At 27.6% G+C, this 16,555-nt stretch overlaps 6 protein-coding genes across 6 annotated transcripts; 3 read left to right on the forward strand and 3 right to left on the reverse strand.

Moving 5' to 3' along the window:
- Positions 1-134: 134 nt before the first annotated feature.
- LOC141529733 (UPAR/Ly6 domain-containing protein cold-like) lies at positions 135-1,311 on the reverse strand. The gene is made up of 4 exons (XM_074246416.1): positions 1,142-1,311; positions 925-1,044; positions 660-838; positions 135-568 (listed from the first exon to the last, which is right to left on the reverse strand). The coding sequence occupies exons 1-4, from the start codon at positions 1,191-1,193 to the stop codon at positions 488-490; spliced, it is 432 nt and encodes a 143-aa protein (XP_074102517.1). The 5' UTR covers positions 1,194-1,311; the 3' UTR covers positions 135-487.
- Positions 1,312-1,455: 144 nt separating this feature from the next.
- LOC141529736 (glia maturation factor-like) lies at positions 1,456-3,452 on the forward strand. Its single transcript, XM_074246418.1, has 3 exons — positions 1,456-1,631; positions 2,344-2,487; positions 2,558-3,452. Exons 1-3 carry the CDS (start codon positions 1,629-1,631, stop codon positions 2,828-2,830), a joined length of 420 nt encoding a protein of 139 aa, XP_074102519.1. The 5' UTR covers positions 1,456-1,628; the 3' UTR covers positions 2,831-3,452.
- Positions 3,453-3,602: 150 nt separating this feature from the next.
- Positions 3,603-4,591, reverse strand: Cni (protein cornichon). The gene is made up of 4 exons (XM_074246417.1): positions 4,436-4,591; positions 4,204-4,272; positions 3,861-4,117; positions 3,603-3,782 (listed from the first exon to the last, which is right to left on the reverse strand). Exons 1-4 carry the CDS (start codon positions 4,514-4,516, stop codon positions 3,758-3,760), a joined length of 432 nt encoding a protein of 143 aa, XP_074102518.1. The 5' UTR covers positions 4,517-4,591; the 3' UTR covers positions 3,603-3,757.
- Positions 4,592-4,822: 231 nt separating this feature from the next.
- Hel25e (ATP-dependent RNA helicase 25E) lies at positions 4,823-8,987 on the forward strand. The gene is made up of 8 exons (XM_074246404.1): positions 4,823-4,973; positions 5,415-5,644; positions 5,829-6,049; positions 6,262-6,445; positions 6,647-6,765; positions 7,963-8,241; positions 8,433-8,688; positions 8,762-8,987. The coding sequence occupies exons 2-8, from the start codon at positions 5,443-5,445 to the stop codon at positions 8,773-8,775; spliced, it is 1,275 nt and encodes a 424-aa protein (XP_074102505.1). The 5' UTR covers positions 4,823-4,973; positions 5,415-5,442; the 3' UTR covers positions 8,776-8,987.
- Positions 8,988-9,308: 321 nt separating this feature from the next.
- On the reverse strand, positions 9,309-10,706 carry LOC141529732 (U6 snRNA-associated Sm-like protein LSm4). The gene is made up of 4 exons (XM_074246415.1): positions 10,568-10,706; positions 10,451-10,492; positions 10,282-10,380; positions 9,309-9,653 (listed from the first exon to the last, which is right to left on the reverse strand). Exons 1-4 carry the CDS (start codon positions 10,568-10,570, stop codon positions 9,363-9,365), a joined length of 435 nt encoding a protein of 144 aa, XP_074102516.1. The 5' UTR covers positions 10,571-10,706; the 3' UTR covers positions 9,309-9,362.
- Positions 10,707-10,749: 43 nt separating this feature from the next.
- On the forward strand, positions 10,750-14,912 carry Asprs-m (aspartyl-tRNA synthetase, mitochondrial). Its single transcript, XM_074246402.1, has 9 exons — positions 10,750-10,950; positions 11,591-11,839; positions 11,904-12,272; positions 12,802-12,978; positions 13,057-13,299; positions 13,363-13,572; positions 13,637-13,846; positions 13,915-14,098; positions 14,162-14,912. The coding sequence occupies exons 1-9, from the start codon at positions 10,873-10,875 to the stop codon at positions 14,338-14,340; spliced, it is 1,899 nt and encodes a 632-aa protein (XP_074102503.1). The 5' UTR covers positions 10,750-10,872; the 3' UTR covers positions 14,341-14,912.
- Positions 14,913-16,555: the final 1,643 nt, after the last annotated feature.

Raw genomic sequence — 16,555 nt, forward strand, 5'->3', positions numbered from 1 at the left:
AAGAATAATATCATTTTTATCTGTCCCGCATTGAAGTAATAAATAAGTAACTTCAATTACATTCGAGTTTCTTTTTTAAATTATCATTGACGAGTGATTTTCATTTTCTTAAAAATATATTTATTTTATTTTATTAAAATGGACGGATTTATTAATACAATCATTTACATAAAATTATCATTTTACATGTGTAACAATATTAAAAGTAAAAATTTTAAAAATTGTTTACTGATAAATAAAAATTATTTTATAAAAATTTAATCTAAGTAAATAATTTTCTGTTATTTGCATAGGCCTTTTAAAGACTTATCTAATTGATATAATAATAATAATTATAATAAAAAACGAGTTAAATATTTTTGTAAAATTTTAAGGCAGTTAATCGTGTATATAAATTACTTTGATCGAGATTCTCTAATGGACGGAATAATCTCCAAACTACTGACTATAACGCCAGACTTAAATTACTTTGTTATTATTTACTAAATTATTTTAAAACTCCATAAAGTCCTGCTAGCACTGTCGTAAGCAGACAACTTATGGAGATGCTGTAACTTGTTGCTGATGACTGGGGAAAAAAAAAAAAAATGAACAATTAATTTATTAATTGAAGATTAAAAAGTAACCATGAGAAACTTTAAATGAAGTCTAATACTTACAAAAATAAAATAATTACAACGATCTCCCCTACAGCAATCGGAGCACTTCCAATCTTGGTACCACACATAAGTACAATCTTTCATATTTTTTTGTTTTTGTTCCAAACATTTTTTGTGTGGCATACATCGTTTAGAGATGTAATATTGTTTTGGAGCACCCTCGGACCAGTAAGGCAAGCCTAAAATAAAATTATCAAGTATTGTAAGTCATTAGCAAGTCTACTCCAAATGAAACTCTGATTAAATAAATAATAAAATAACATACTTCCCCATCTGACTTCAGTATAACAAGAATCTTCCTCGTGCTCGCAATTCCTTATTGAGTTTAAACATTTTTCTTTATTACCCTCTTGGTTGTCACAAACATAACACTCTAGGGCGTTGCCTAAAGCATAACACAATCATTCAATGATTCATGTTGTTAACCATCAAATTAATTGTTAAAATTATTTGTATAAAATTAATAACAAAAATATTCTTACCCAGTGATAATGAAAATATTATAAGTAACAGTGTTATAAACTTTTGCTTCATTTTTTATCATAAATTATTGTTTGCAAATTTCAACAATAACATAAAGTTTGAAGGATAATATTTACTTAGATCTAGGTTAATGAGAACTTACTCCAATGTGTTGAACGAGTTTAGTCTACTGCGACGTATCGTATAATGTGTATAATGTGTGCGTTAAAAAATTATGTACAGTGTGTACGTTGCGAGTGGGAGTGTTGGAAAAAAAGCTAAGGTGAATTTATAATGAGCGATTGTAGCAGTTAAATAATAACCGTTTATAAAACAAAGAAAAAAACAGCGAAACTGTGTACACTCCTACTCCCTATTCTATTAAAAAAATCAATTCTAATAGATAAATTAGCGGCCTTGACAATCTCCACAAGCTGATTCATCATCATTGCCACTGGAACATCCGAATTGTCATTTTGTATTTAGCATCTTCATAACGCTGTCAATATGGTAAATTAATTTTATTATTTTTATAAATTTTATTCGTCTGTTACTAATCACCCAGTTTATTATGATACTGAAATTTAGAGACATCTGATCATTTATGACAATGAAAATTAATTCAGCAGATATTTGATAATTTTAAGAATTTTTTTAACAAATAAATTATGGCAAAAAAATATTTAAAAAAAAAATTGACATGTAGAAATTTTAAAAAATTAAAAATGCAATTTTTCAAAAATAATTTTTTGAACAAATTTATTTATTAAAAAATAATCAAGTGACTACTAACTTTAATGTCATTTTATGACACTGAAGTTAGCAGACGTCTAAAAATTTTATTTTTTTTTATTAATTAAATTACAACTAAAAAGATATTTCTAAATAGTTGTACTTATAGTTTTTCAAGTTTTTTACATGTGAAATTTTTTTTTTTTAATTATTTAAGTGAAATTTAAACAAAAGAAAGACTCTAAAAATTTTGAAATGTCGGCTAACTTCATTCTTATGATAATTTTTAGAATTTTTTTAACAAACAAATTATAGCAAGAAAATTTTATTGAAAAATTTCATCCTTAGCTTTGAAAAATTATAAATGAGATTTTTATAAATAATTTTCTATGCCTAATTTATTTTTCAAGCAAAATCAAAATATTGTCAAGTGTCTGCTAACTTCAGCCTCATAGTTTATTAATTTTAATTGTTGTTTGTTTTTCATAAGACTTCACAAAGTACCTGTGACATTGAAGATGAAGTAAGAAAGGCCATGAGAGATTTTAGATTCCGCAAAAGCAAAAAAAATGCAGCATTAATAATAAAAGTTAATCGTGAAAAACAGACTGTTTGTTTGGATCAACTTATTGAAGTAAATTTATCATTTTAATTGCAATAGTAATTTTTTATTTTTTATTGAATTAATTGGTAATATTTTTCAGGATGTTGAGATTGATGAATTACAAGAGATAATTCCGAGCCATGAGCCTCGATACATTGTGTACTCATATAAAATGGAGCATGCTGATGGTCGGATAGCTTATCCAATGTGTTTCATATTTTATACTCCGCGAGACATTCAGATGGATCTACAAGTACTTTATGCTACCATGAAGCTCGTACTCCAAAAAGAAGTTGAGTTGACCAAATGCTTTGAAGTAAGAGAGCTAGAGGAGCTCACTGAGGAATGGCTTAAAGAAAATTTATCTAAGTAATATAATACTAATATAATCGTTAATTTTTATACGAAAAAAAATATTCTAAATATTATCCGACTGCCAAAACTTGTCGATATTTAAGAAGACTTATTCAAATAACTCACAACAGTTTAATATAATTTTATAATGAAATTTATTGATATTTCCTTTTCTTAAACAGTATTTTAAAAAAAAATTTTCATCACTTTATACTTTTGATACGATATTTTGAAATTTGATAATTGTATTTTAATTAGTGAAATATTTTTATGTAAAAGAATTTTTAAAAAACTAGTCAATTTGATATTTGAAATTATATACCAAATATTTGAGAGGTGGCGGGAATACATAATATTAAATAATTGCTTTTGTACATTTTTTAATATTATCATTCATCAATAATATTAATTATAAAAGTATTTCTTCTTATCAAATAAATAAAACTAAAATAAATTTTGCTGTTACGACAGAGTAACATAAATCGAAAGCTTCAAATCAAACGGAAAAAAAAAAAAAAAAAAAAAAAAATGAATTGCAAATTAATGACTAGAATTACGATGATCTTTATGTATTGATAGAGTAAAAAATCTGTAGATCATTAATTATTACAATTACAATAGAAAATCTCTTGAATTCATAACCATGTATACGATTATTTAATTACCTGCCTAAATTTCTACATGCGAATGATAAAAAATAACTTTTAGGCTTTACATTTAATCGGCATTAAAATTTGTTCGATGAGTAAAAATAATTAAATGTAAGGTAAAAGTTACTGCTTATGCATTGGAACAATCTCGAGGAGTGGCACTATGGTCGACTAATAAACCAATAAGGGCAAGGCTTTGGAAGATTCATAATTTAGATGCCCTTAATGTTTATTCTTTGCCATCTTAAGTAATAAATAATATAAAAATTATAGTATTCGTTGGCAATTTGAGTCACTTAATGAATGAGTGATGTAATCATTCTGAAAAATTAAAATAATTTATTAAGCTTCAGGAAATTTGTAAAAAATTTTTGGATGTCATCATTTAGATAAACTTACCCGTATAAATAATAGAAGAAACAAAGTAGATAAAATGCAAGTTTAATCCATCCTTCCCTTTGACATCTTGCTAAAACATTGGCATTTAAAATACTAGTAGCGTCGTATAAGCCAGGACCTGACATCACCGGCCTTGTCAAGTATCTATTGATGTGATACGCTATCAACGGAGCGTTTATTAAAATTGAGAACCATTCTCCGCTTATTAAAAATAAAAAATTTATCAGCAGATGTAGCCCATACTCAAAAGGTACCAGCTAAAAAATAGTATTAATTTCATTAATTTTTATCTTATCATTAAGCAGAGTAAACTTGTTAATTATATTAAAAATTATTAACATACTGGATTGAGACTATTGCACTGCTCAATGGGATTTTTATACTCCGTTTTTAATTCATCAAATGCGATCACCTGAAATTATAAATTATTATCAGTTTTAATTTATCAAAATGTATATTTAAACTTGAAATTTTTAAAAATCATCAGTGGAAGGTTATAAAAAAAATATTCACTAAAAACATTGAAATTTTAATTCGGTTTAATTTTATAAATTATATTAATTGTAGATACTTACATGGAAAATAGCAAAAAATATAAGAAATGCATCAACAATTAGTGAAATAATATATGAAAATGCAGCTAAACTAAACGCCATTGTTATGACACTTATTTACTTATTTATTTGTGAATCATGCGTACAATTAACTTCCGTTCTAAGTACTATCTTAAAATTCTCATTTAAATAAATTTATTACTAATTTTTTTAACATTTATTTTGTCTTCCGCAGTACTTCCGCCTTGGCCGCCATTAAATTTACACACCTGTCATTGTTTCAGAATTTTTGCACAAAATAAAGTATTTAAATTCGTTTTTTGATTAAAAAAAATTTTTTTTTAGCATTTAAATAATTATTTAAATTATGTAAATATAAAATCTTGCTATTTAATATTCATTATTTATAAAAACAACGAATTTATAAACATGCAAGTATAGGCGTCAGCACTTACTTCCGGAGTGGTAAAAGACCAACGTCGACAAAATTCGATGCCCGCCATTATAACTCTTGCTCCTCGACGTCTATTGCTTGCAATCCGGCTTTTCTCACGTACAAGTAAGTTCGCAGTCTTTTTATTTTTATTATTTAAATAACTTATCAATATTTAAATCATACTTCATATTTATATTAAATAATCTTTCGTATCATTGTATATTATTTGATTTATTATAAAAAACATTATTTTAATATTTATGCGGTAAATTTATTGGCGATAAAAAAAAAGACGCCGATAGTCTGAAACTTTCATTTTAGAGTAACTAGTAAATATTAATTTATTTAATAAATAAAATTGTTCTATTTTTTTCACGACTAATTAATTGAGAAATTTATCGATTGATCGGGAAAATAAACGTGGATACGAAAGAGCTATTGTACGATTACTAATATTGGTGTGTTGCGAAAATGGCGGCGAGATCCTTTGTGTATTGAACTGTTGTAGCGTGGGTAGGAGTTGAAAGTAAATTTATTAAGCATTTATTTTTTTTATTTTATTAGATAACCTCATAAATACTTATCTACAATCATGGCTGATAACGATGATCTTTTGGACTACGAAGACGAGGAACAGACCGAGGCGGTAGTCGACGGAAGTGGAGATGCACCGGCCAAAAAAGAAGTCAAGGGTACCTACGTTTCTATTCACAGCAGTGGTTTCAGAGATTTCTTGCTAAAACCAGAAATTCTCAGAGCTATTGTTGATTGCGGTTTCGAGCATCCATCCGAAGGTAATAAATTTTTTTTTTATTTATTTATTTTTTTTGTTTTTTCATGAATGATGAATTAAATAGAAATAGGGACGTATGATACATTATGATTTCAACTTCTATACCGAATATTTATTTATTAATCAAATATTTGAGCTCGAAAAAGAACAAATAATTAATAGAAATTTATTTTAATATTTTTTAGTTCAACACGAATGTATTCCACAAGCTGTACTCGGTATGGATATTCTTTGCCAAGCTAAATCCGGTATGGGTAAAACCGCTGTATTTGTATTGGCAACTCTACAACAGCTTGAGCTAACAGAGAATCAAGTGTACGTGTTGGTAATGTGCCACACACGTGAATTAGCATTCCAAATCAGTAAAGAGTATGAGCGGTTCAGCAAATACATGCCTCAAGTCAAGGTGAGATATAAGATATTTTTATTATTTACTTGAATGAAATCAACAATCTCCAGATGATGTTGCATAATTCTTAGCCTAAAGATGATGACATTTGCTCTTACCACTACCCACTTCTGATGGAGATTTTATAAAATAAATTTTTATTTTGTATAATTTATTTTGCAATTTATTAACTTTTATTATTATTATTATTATTATTATTATTATTGTAGGTTGGTGTATTCTTTGGTGGACTTCCAATCCAAAAGGATGAAGAAGTATTAAAAAATACCTGCCCTCACATCGTGGTAGGAACACCGGGACGCATTCTGGCACTTGTAAGGAATAAGAAGCTTAACCTCAAGCACTTGAAACATTTTATCCTCGATGAATGTGACAAAATGCTCGAACTGCTTGGTAAATATTGCTTGATACATTTAATAATTTTTAATATTGAAAAAAAAATATTAAGAATGATGTTCTCTATCTTCACGAGCCTAAAGATGATGACAAACATTTTCTACCACCCACAACTGACTTAATATTTTATTATCAATAAATTTTTAAACGCACCGTAATAAATGTTCAGTAACTGATTGTGTATTTTTTGAATTACAGATATGAGACGAGACGTACAAGAAATCTTCCGTAGCACTCCACATGGCAAGCAAGTAATGATGTTCAGTGCAACATTATCGAAGGATATTCGACCAGTCTGCAAAAAATTCATGCAAGATGTAAATAGCCAATCTTCTTCTTCACTGCGTTCCTCGATCGATTCTACCTCGTTGGTCCCACGCATACACCCAGGAGACAGCTCAGACCCCGCGAAATATAATTATCAAAAATTAATACCCGCGGGTTAGGCTAGATAGCAGCATCAACCGTTTGATAAACACATTTATTTAAATATTCTGATGATTTTCACACATCCATATCCTTGGATAATGGACATCAACATCCTATGTCCACAACAATTTATACTCGCTGAACCATACCATGTTTTACGATCCTTTTTGATAATGATCCTAATTACAATCCTCACCTCAATGATGTTATCCTCCTTTATATCAATTAATTTATTCGCGTTTAACACCCGTATAAATACTTACCATTAATGAATGATAGTGGGAGGGAGGGTACTCTATATCAAAGGGAGGCTTAAATATTTTTGTTAAAAAGAAGACTTCAAGACATCCTGAAGAAAGAAGATTACAAGAAAGAAGATTCAAGAGGACTTTTATGAAACACCTAATAGGAGATTAGCTAGGGCCCAACAATTAGATCGTTTCTACAATAATTAGTTAATCATTAAATCGCGTACGTTAAACAAAAAAAATTTAACAATATAATATGGGGCCGTGGGTAATTTGTGCATCGAAGTAAAGCTTATCACAACAATATTTGTGGATTGTCTGCTGAAACACCACCTTATTGTTTTGTCTAATGTTACCCGTAAGCATGTTACTTCGCGTTTCAATGGAGATGAAATTCGCGGTGATTCAAAAGTTTGATCTATCTGGCGGAGAGTGTAACTCCCATCAATCGGGCACAGTGGATGGTGTGGCTGAGCATTCCTGGGTGACACATACACCATCTTATCTCTGTCAAGGGATCCACTGCCAAGTTGGCTGGCATCTACCTTGACAGTGGACAGTCACCGGACCGTATGTAATCAGAGTGACTATCTGATCATCGATTAAGAATCGACAATTACTCTTAAACACGTTTAATTTTGAATTTCTATACTTAAAGTTTATATAATCATCATACATTACAAATTACAGTTAGTCAATTTTTTAATTTCTTACATTTGGTAAATTTCAAAAAATTCTATTTAACTCTATTTAGAAAGTCTAAATTCTTTATAGAAATTCAATTCCAACAATTCAACTATCTGTTTACGTGTGTATTTATAAATATTTTCTTTACAGCCTATGGAAGTTTACGTTGACGACGAAGCCAAACTCACACTTCACGGTCTCCAACAGCACTACGTCAAGCTAAAGGAAAATGAAAAGAATAAAAAACTCTTTGAACTTCTTGACGTACTTGAATTTAACCAAGTTGTTATTTTTGTTAAATCTGTACAAAGGTGTATGGCATTAGCACAATTATTGACAGAACAAAATTTCCCAGCAATTGGTATCCACAGAGGAATGACTCAAGAAGAGCGTTTGTCGAGGTATCAACAATTCAAGGATTTCCAAAAGGTAAATTCATCCTTCTTATTATTACAATCAATCATTTACAATTATTTTTACATGAGGATATTTTCAATTATCATGATCACATCGTGATTGTTTATTTTTGAACTCTCTGCTGATTATTTTAATTTATTATATAAATTATTCAACCATGAAAATATTTTTAAATAATTATTTTTTTTTTTTTGTGTTTTTAGAGAATTTTGGTTGCTACCAATTTGTTTGGACGTGGTATGGATATTGAACGAGTAAACATTGTCTTCAACTACGACATGCCTGAAGACTCAGATACGTATTTACATCGAGTAGCTCGAGCCGGGCGTTTCGGTACCAAAGGTCTTGCAATAACGTTAGTTAGTGATGAGAGCGACGCTAAAATATTGAATGATGTTCAAGAAAGATTCGACGTGAACATCACCGAGTTACCAGACGAAATTGATTTGGCATCTTATAGTAAGTTTCATATTTTTATTAATTTTATCACCATCGTAATTTTTATAAAACTTATTTTTATTTCTCATTACAGTTGAAGGCCGATAAACATTGAGATGCAATCGTCAAACGAAAATGGTTCTTACGTCCAAGTGCCAAGGTGGCACAGTCGATTGTGTGACGAATACATAACATGTATTAGTTGATCGACAACTCAAGGGAGAGATCCTCCCTTATCTTTTAAGTCTTTTTTTATATTGTGAATAGTGATTACAAATCAAGACTAGCGTAACTGACAAAATAAAATTAGAATGAATAAATATTTGTATTCTCAATTAAGATATACCTTGAGACCGTTTGATCTCTTAATTATTATTGTAATGACACTTGTGAATGATAAAGTATTATTTACAATACTAAACCATCTAATTATCGAATCTTGGTGTGAAGTAATTTTTCTTAAATAATTGTTGATTATACTCGAGTACAAAAACGAAACGAAAAAAAAAAAAAAAAAAAAAAAAATGCTTTTTTAACGTCTAAGACGATTAATAAATACTTAAATTAAACCAACTTATATTGTTGTTGTTGTTATTATTATTATTATTACTCCTTTCTATTTTTTAAATTAAAAATCACAATTAATCATAGGAAATTTTTATTAAATATATAATAATTAAAGGTAAGTGATTAAATTATTTGTTTCTATTTTTGTTGAGGAGCTTGTTGCCTTGATTACCGCCGCTACCACGGCCTAAAGGCGCCGGTCCTCTGCTTCCACGGTTGCCGAAAGTACCGCCACCACGACCTCCCCCACGTCCACCGCGTTGGCTTTGACTACCTCTTCCTTTCATCTCACCTCGTCCACGAGATTTCATTTGAACATCTTCCTTGACCATGTCGATAACTTCATCCGGAATACGCAAATATTTTATAGTACTACCTCTGATGTAGCACTCTGGCATCTTCCAAAATTTATCACCATCCTTGATGGAAAAAAATAAAATAAATCATTTAAATTAATGACTACGTAATAAAATACACACAAAGAAAATTAAAAAGTGGTTTTAAAAACTGTAAAAAATTATGAAACTAAAATTAGCCGACTGCAAAAAATTTTGATTTTTTTTTATTAATTGAATAAGAAATGAAAAAATATTTTTTAAAATTGCACGCATAGTTTTTAAAATTTTTTACAAGTGAAATTTTTTCTTTTAATTTTTTTGTAATAATTTTATTAATAAAAAAAATTTTGAAAATTGTCAGATGTCGGCTAATTTTATTTTCATTAAAAATAATTATATACTGGATTTAATTGACATTTAACAATTTTTTAGAGTTTTATAATTATTAAAATGAAAAAAAATTCTACATGTAGAAATTTTTTAAAATATTTTTTTATAATAATTGATTTGTTATAAAAATTTAAAGAATTTTTAAATGTCTGATAATTTCTATATTCAAATTATCCATATGAATCTGCAATAGTTTTTTGAAAAAAAAAAAAAAATTTTTTTCCTTTCGTTTACATGAACGCGGGTATTTTTTTCGTGATACCTAAGTTAATAATAATCAATAATAAAATATATAAGCAGAATAAAATATTTTTCTTACCCGTGATGTACAAATTACTTCTCTGAGGTTGATGTTCATCCAATTATCACAACTAACTAAATGTCCGTTGTAGGTTTCTCCATTTTTTAATTCAACCAGCTAAAAATAAATTTTATAATTAATTAAACTAAATTAAATACAAAGAATAAAATGTTAAATTAATAATTACCATAGGATGATTTTGCGCTGTCCTGAGTAATGAAAGTGGCAACTAAAAATAAACAGATAATTTACATTGTTGATATTGATTTTATAAATATTAATATTTAAAAAAAAAAAAAATTACCATTTTGTATTTTAATAATTTAAATGCTAGATATGTTTATTTATTCTTTATATTCACTTGGAAGCTTCTATAATAAATTAATTTAATTGCAGTTAATAATAAACTTCACTGCATCATTACCGCGAACTTGTAATCGTAAATTCTACGATGCTGAGGAAACATAACCTAGTTCTTTACAATAATAAAAAAGTCTGGGGCTGATTTCCAAAAGAAATTTTTGTTAATACCTAATATAAAAAATTCATTTTCATCAGTTCCACATGTTATCAAAAAATTTTTTAAACAAATAATTTTAATTAATTTTTATGATAATGTTAACAAGGAGAGGATTTAATTATTTGCAAAGATGTTCCCGATCAATTTTGGGGATAAAAAATTCAAAGGTAACGATAAATATTTAATTATTGTGATATTGAATTTAACAGATATCTAAGTTTTTTAATTTTTATAACAATTAAATTATAGTGAAAAAAATTTGGCAAAAAAATTCGACATTTAAAAATTAAAAAAAAAAATAAAAGTGCGAATTTTTTAAAATATTTTTTTTTACAATAATTCATTTGCTATAAAAATTGAAAGAATTTTCAGACATCTGCTAATAATGATGACGTTTAATTTAGCTGGCATTAGACAATTTTTCAATTTTCTTTAACAAAAAAATTTGTTCTAAAAATTATTAAAAAAAAATTGCATTTTTAATTTATTAAAATTTCTACAAGTCTTATTTTTAAATTGTGAAGTAACAGCTAAATTTAATGTCATCTAACAATGCCATTGAAATTAGCAGACACTTGCCAATTTTTTTATTTTTTATGAATAGTCAATTAGGTCCAGTAAATTTATTTAAAAAAATTGCATTTATAATTTTTTTAGAGCTTTTTAAGATGTAATTTTTTGAACAAATTTTTCTTGTTACAATTTATTCACTAAAAAAATTCTAAAAATTATCAGATGTCTCTTAATTTCAGTATCATTTATTTATTTTAATTCAGTCACATTAATAAAATTTATAAACTATTCCAGAATAAGATATGCGGCTTTAAAAAATTATCAGTTAATTACAGTCAAGATAATCCTCAGGTTAAAAGTCGAAATAAAGAATTATTGCCAGTTAACAAGTATGTCCAGCGAACACACACCTGCGGTGAGCTGGGAATTGAAGATGTTGGAAAAACTGTTAGTCTGTGCGGATGGATGGAGTACCAGAGAATGGGGAAATTTATTACATTAAGAGATTCTTATGGAACTATTCAGTTAATAATTCCTGATGATGTAAGAATTTATCGAAAGAGTCATTTAATTTATTTAATGATGCAATAAAATTTATTCATTGTAGAAACAATCTCTAATCAAAGCTGTGGAACAGTCGAGCTTTGAGAGTGTTTTATCGGTGACAGGGAAAGTTATCCCGAGGCCACCAGAACAAGAAAATCGTAAAATGAAAACTGGTAGCATAGAAATTCTTGTGGAAGCACTAGAAATAGTAAATAATGCCACATCACAGCTACCTTTTTATATTAGAGAGCACAATGTCCCCAAAGAAATGCTGCAGATGCAATACAGATACTTAGCGCTAAGATTTCCGTCAATGCAAAATAATTTACGACTACGATCTCAGTTTATGCACAAATTACGAGGGTATTTGATTGATGACTGCGGGTTTGTCGACGTTGAAACTCCTACTCTTTTCAGGCGTACTCCTGGTGTAAGCATTTACTGATGTAGTTGCTTAAAGTCAGTACTTTTGGTAAATATTTACAAGTGAGGTCAACCATTTTCATTTTTTTGAACGCAATTTCTATTCGATTTTATTGATATATATATATATTTTTTTTGAAAAGTACAAAAAAAAAAACAATTAAAAAAAAAAAGTACAATAAATTTCTTTAAAAATTGTGATAATCAACTTTTTTTTCAATTGTTCGTTTTTTTAAGTACTTAAAAAAAAAAAAAAAAAAAAAAAATATCCAAAACATAAAAAAAAAAATAATATAAATTTTATCCAAAAATTTTTTTCAATTTTTAAAGGCAAAAAAGCTATCGAAATCTTTATTGTTTTTTTTCACGACATTTGCTATCATAAATCCGCCGTAAAAACAAGCAAAATAAAAAAAAATAAAAAAAATGAAAAAATGTCAATTTTTCACCTAGACATGACCCAAAATGGGTTTGACCCCACTTGTAAATAATTACCATACTTTTTTTAATTTTTTTCAAAGTAACATTATTTATAGGGTGCTCAAGAATTTGTGGTACCAACCAGACAGCCAGGAGAATTTTACTCACTAGTTCAAAGTCCTCAGCAGTTTAAGCAGTTGCTGATGGTCGGTGGAATTGATAGGTACTTCCAAATGGCTAGATGTTACAGAGATGAAGGAGCTAGATCCGACCGACAACCAGAATTCACACAAGTAAATTTATAAATTATCAATCATTGCTTTTTTTGGTATACTTTTTATTGATTGGTAATAATTTTAAATAATTTACAGCTGGATATAGAAATGTCGTTTACTGACCGTGAAGGTATTATTAGTTTAATAGAAGATCTTCTGTGTCATTGCTGGCCTAAAGAATCTGCTGCATTGACAACTCCATTCAGACATTTCACTTATGAGCAAGTGATGGAGCTCTTTGGGACGGATCAGCCGGATTTAAGACTTCCATTTCGTATTTTAAATCTACAGCAGTCGGGTGATAATGAAATTTACGCCTTACCGATAGCGATGGGAGCTGTAAGTTTTAATTGTTAAAACTCACAGTAATAAATGGAATAATTCATTTTTTTTTTATTACAGGAATTTCTGACGAATGCAGTGAAAGCTCAGTTTAATGATATTAGAGATAAAAATTTTAAAGGTGTTAAATTGATGCAAATTAAAATACAAGATGATTCATGGCCGGAGAAGGTTGAGAAATTTGGCGTTGATATTTCTGGTATGAATCAGAAATTAAGTGTCAATAAAACTGATGCTCTATTTTTAGCCTCTGGAAGCAAAAATAATGTTGTGAGTATTGAATGACTTGAAGTAAAAAAAATAGAAGAAAAATAATTCAAGTAATAATTTTTAGAGAAAACTTCTCGGTAAAATTCTTGTAGAGTTTGCTAATATAATAGAATCTAAAGGACGTCAAGTAAGGACTCAAGGGTATGAATTCTTGTGGATTGTCGATTTTCCATTGTTTGAAAAAAACGACGACGGAAGTATTGCTTCAACTCATCATCCGTTTACTGCGCCGCATCCTGATGACATTCAGTATCTTGAGACTGACCCTTTTAATGTTTGTATAAATATCAACAAGTAATAAATTGTTTAATTAAATCAGATCATCAAATTAATTAAATTCAGGTACGAGGGCTGCATTATGATCTAGTACTAAATGGCTCTGAAATAGCCGGCGGTTCTATTAGAATTCACAATGCAAAGCTGCAAGAAAAAATACTGAAAATTCTGAACATTAGTACTTCGCAAATGAAACACTTGTTGGAAGCATTAGCAAGTGGAGCTCCTCCTCACGGCGGAATTGCATTTGGTATTTAAATAAATATTATTATTAAATTAATTAAAATTGTTTGTAATTAATTTTAATTTGCAGGAATGGATCGTCTGATATCAATTATATGTAAATCACCGAGCATAAGAAATGTAATAGCCTTTCCCAAGACCATGGAAGGTCGAGACCTTATGTCTGGAGCGCCGACTGAGATATCCGAGGAAGAAAAAAAATTATATCACTTATCAATACTAAGTAATGAAAATGAAAAAAATTGTTGACTTGTTATTAAGATGTAAAAAACGGTTTGTATTTTATTCAATCAAATGGCTTGGTGATTTAATTACAGAAAAAGATATAATTACAGTATTGTTATATTTCAAGACTTTATATCATCATTATTTATTATTTTTTTCTTTCCATAGTTCATAAATCACCGAGTGATATATAATTACTAGATTATGTATAAACTAAACATATACTTGGCTCACAAAATTTTTTACAGTAAATTACGTTTAATAAAATTATCAATTCCTAAATAATTATTTGAATTTTACAAGGATAGTTAATTTAAATTTCAGTTAATTACGAAAACATGCGATAAAAAAAAGATCTAGAAATAAATTGTGATTATTTGATTTTTGCTAATATGTATAAATTGAATTTAATTAATGTATTTTTTATTATTACAAATTTAAAGCCAATCAAATCGTCTTTATTGATTGGCGATAAAATAATACGGTGAGACTCATTTACATTTTATTTTATTTTATTTTATTTACTTCATTTTAATAATATCTTAAACAAGTTTAATTGAAGCGTGGGTGCTTATAAACGTTACTCTTATCATCTATTTATATTTATTATTTTAATATAAAAACTCCATCGTCCGAAAATATAAAAAAAGGAGGAATTGTTTTATTATATTTAACAATAAATAAAAATAAAAAAAAAAAAAAAAAAAAGAAAGAAAAAAAAGAAACACGTACGTGAATAAAATACATCAATGTGTGTAAATATATTTCGTTTTTCAGATGCTACGACACAATTCATCTAGATAGATGAATTTATAATGAACAATGGAAGATTTTATTTTTAATATTAAATATATTATCATAGGTAACCGCGCTATTGATCCTTGCAAAAATATGACCTTGTAAAAGTAAAAAATAATAATCTTGTTTCTAAAAAAAATTAAATTTTCTTTTTCCAAAATAAAATTCTTTCAAATAGCTTTTTGTTAATTTCTGCAGGGCCAAATGCTCGGTAACCATTGTAGTATCCAACATTGATCGTTATTATTAATTTTTGTAATTATATTAATTAAAAAAAAAAATATATTAATTAACATTTCAAAATACCGTTGACTATTACAACCACGTTTTAGCATTTTTGATTCTACTAAGTTTATAATTTCTTGTTGTGCGGACGGAAAAGGAGCGCGTTTCGCTTAATACATCAAATCGTGCTTAATTAATCCTTTTGACACTTAATATTGTTTTTTTTTTCCATTTAATTTAATCAACTAATCTTTTTTATGCAAAATTTTTACATGCTACTCGGTATTAGCTCGGTCCTGGTTTTCTACTCAGTACTATTCATGAAATCAAAACTGTATTAATCTTTGAGTAATTATTTATTAATAATAACAGTTATTGTTATTATCATAGTGATTGGTACTAACGAATATATGTATGGTTATATTTTGTATTTTAAAAATCTATAGATAATTGTGTAACGTGATGATCAACCGGAAATCACAGAAAAACTGAATTGACGTAATGTTGATCTAATCAGTTTATTTATAATTTTAGTCATCAAAAATGTTATGCTATTATCTCTCACAGCGTCAATTATTTAATATTTATCATTATCATAATTATGTTTACTTTATTTATTTTTTTTTTTCAATATAATATTTTTTTTAAATATTTACATGTTATACGGCAGTAAAATTCAATGAAATTTCAGACAAGTATTAAATACTTTAATGCTTAAACAATACAAATTTTTGTGTAATCTATATAATTTTCTTATAGATATACAAATATTTATATAATTAATAAACTCCTGATGATACTTGGACTTAATTGCGCATATTATTAATAATGATCGAAGACAAATAATCCGATTGATATCAATTGCGATTATATAATAATAATAATAATAATTAATTAATTAATATTAATAACATTTTTTTTGTTTATTACATTTTATAAAAAATACTATATTACATCGAGTTGTACATCTATACTCGTATCGTATCGTAAAATCACAAACGCTTGCGCCTTTCTCACACATTCATCCTTACATCTACATTTAATATTATGCAATATGAATATATAGATATATGTATTTATTTATTCCCGTTGATTTCATGCAGAATAAATGAGGAGAGCAGAGAAAATGTTTTAATCTTGAGAGAGAATGAGAAAGGGAACGTTTGTTATACATGTTATCCTATAATTATATATGAATAATAAAAGGTGTGCCGTA

Source organism: Cotesia typhae, unplaced genomic scaffold, assembly GCF_013202065.1.
Source record: "Cotesia typhae breed Kobodo isofemale line unplaced genomic scaffold, CoteBio_Ctyphae contig_48, whole genome shotgun sequence".
Taxonomy (NCBI): Eukaryota; Metazoa; Arthropoda; class Insecta; order Hymenoptera; family Braconidae; genus Cotesia; species Cotesia typhae.

Coding starts and splice junctions, on each gene's coding strand:
- LOC141529733 (XM_074246416.1), bottom strand. CDS start 1,193: ATGAAGCAAAAGTTTATAACACTGTTACTTATAATATTTTCATTATCA. Junction 1,045..1,141: donor AATATTTTCATTATCACTGG/GTAAGAATATTT, acceptor GTTATGCTTTAG/GCAACGCCCTAGAGTGTTAT. Junction 839..924: donor TACTGAAGTCAGATGGGGAA/GTATGTTATTTT, acceptor ATTTTATTTTAG/GCTTGCCTTACTGGTCCGAG.
- Asprs-m (XM_074246402.1), top strand. CDS start 10,873: ATGATAATGTTAACAAGGAGAGGATTTAATTATTTGCAAAGATGTTCC. Junction 12,979..13,056: donor GACAACCAGAATTCACACAA/GTAAATTTATAA, acceptor AATAATTTACAG/CTGGATATAGAAATGTCGTT. Junction 13,573..13,636: donor CTGGAAGCAAAAATAATGTT/GTGAGTATTGAA, acceptor AATAATTTTTAG/AGAAAACTTCTCGGTAAAAT.
- LOC141529732 (XM_074246415.1), bottom strand. Junction 10,381..10,450: donor CAGCGCAAAATCATCCTATG/GTAATTATTAAT, acceptor ATTTATTTTTAG/CTGGTTGAATTAAAAAATGG. Junction 9,654..10,281: donor AAGTAATTTGTACATCACGG/GTAAGAAAAATA, acceptor TTTTCCATCAAG/GATGGTGATAAATTTTGGAA.
- LOC141529736 (XM_074246418.1), top strand. Junction 2,488..2,557: donor GTTTGGATCAACTTATTGAA/GTAAATTTATCA, acceptor AATATTTTTCAG/GATGTTGAGATTGATGAATT.
- Hel25e (XM_074246404.1), top strand. CDS start 5,443: ATGGCTGATAACGATGATCTTTTGGACTACGAAGACGAGGAACAGACC. Junction 5,645..5,828: donor TTTCGAGCATCCATCCGAAG/GTAATAAATTTT, acceptor AATATTTTTTAG/TTCAACACGAATGTATTCCA. Junction 6,446..6,646: donor CAAAATGCTCGAACTGCTTG/GTAAATATTGCT, acceptor TTTGAATTACAG/ATATGAGACGAGACGTACAA.
- Cni (XM_074246417.1), bottom strand. CDS start 4,516: ATGGCGTTTAGTTTAGCTGCATTTTCATATATTATTTCACTAATTGTT. Junction 4,273..4,435: donor TATTTTTTGCTATTTTCCAT/GTAAGTATCTAC, acceptor TTATAATTTCAG/GTGATCGCATTTGATGAATT. Junction 3,783..3,860: donor TTCTTCTATTATTTATACGG/GTAAGTTTATCT, acceptor TTAATTTTTCAG/AATGATTACATCACTCATTC.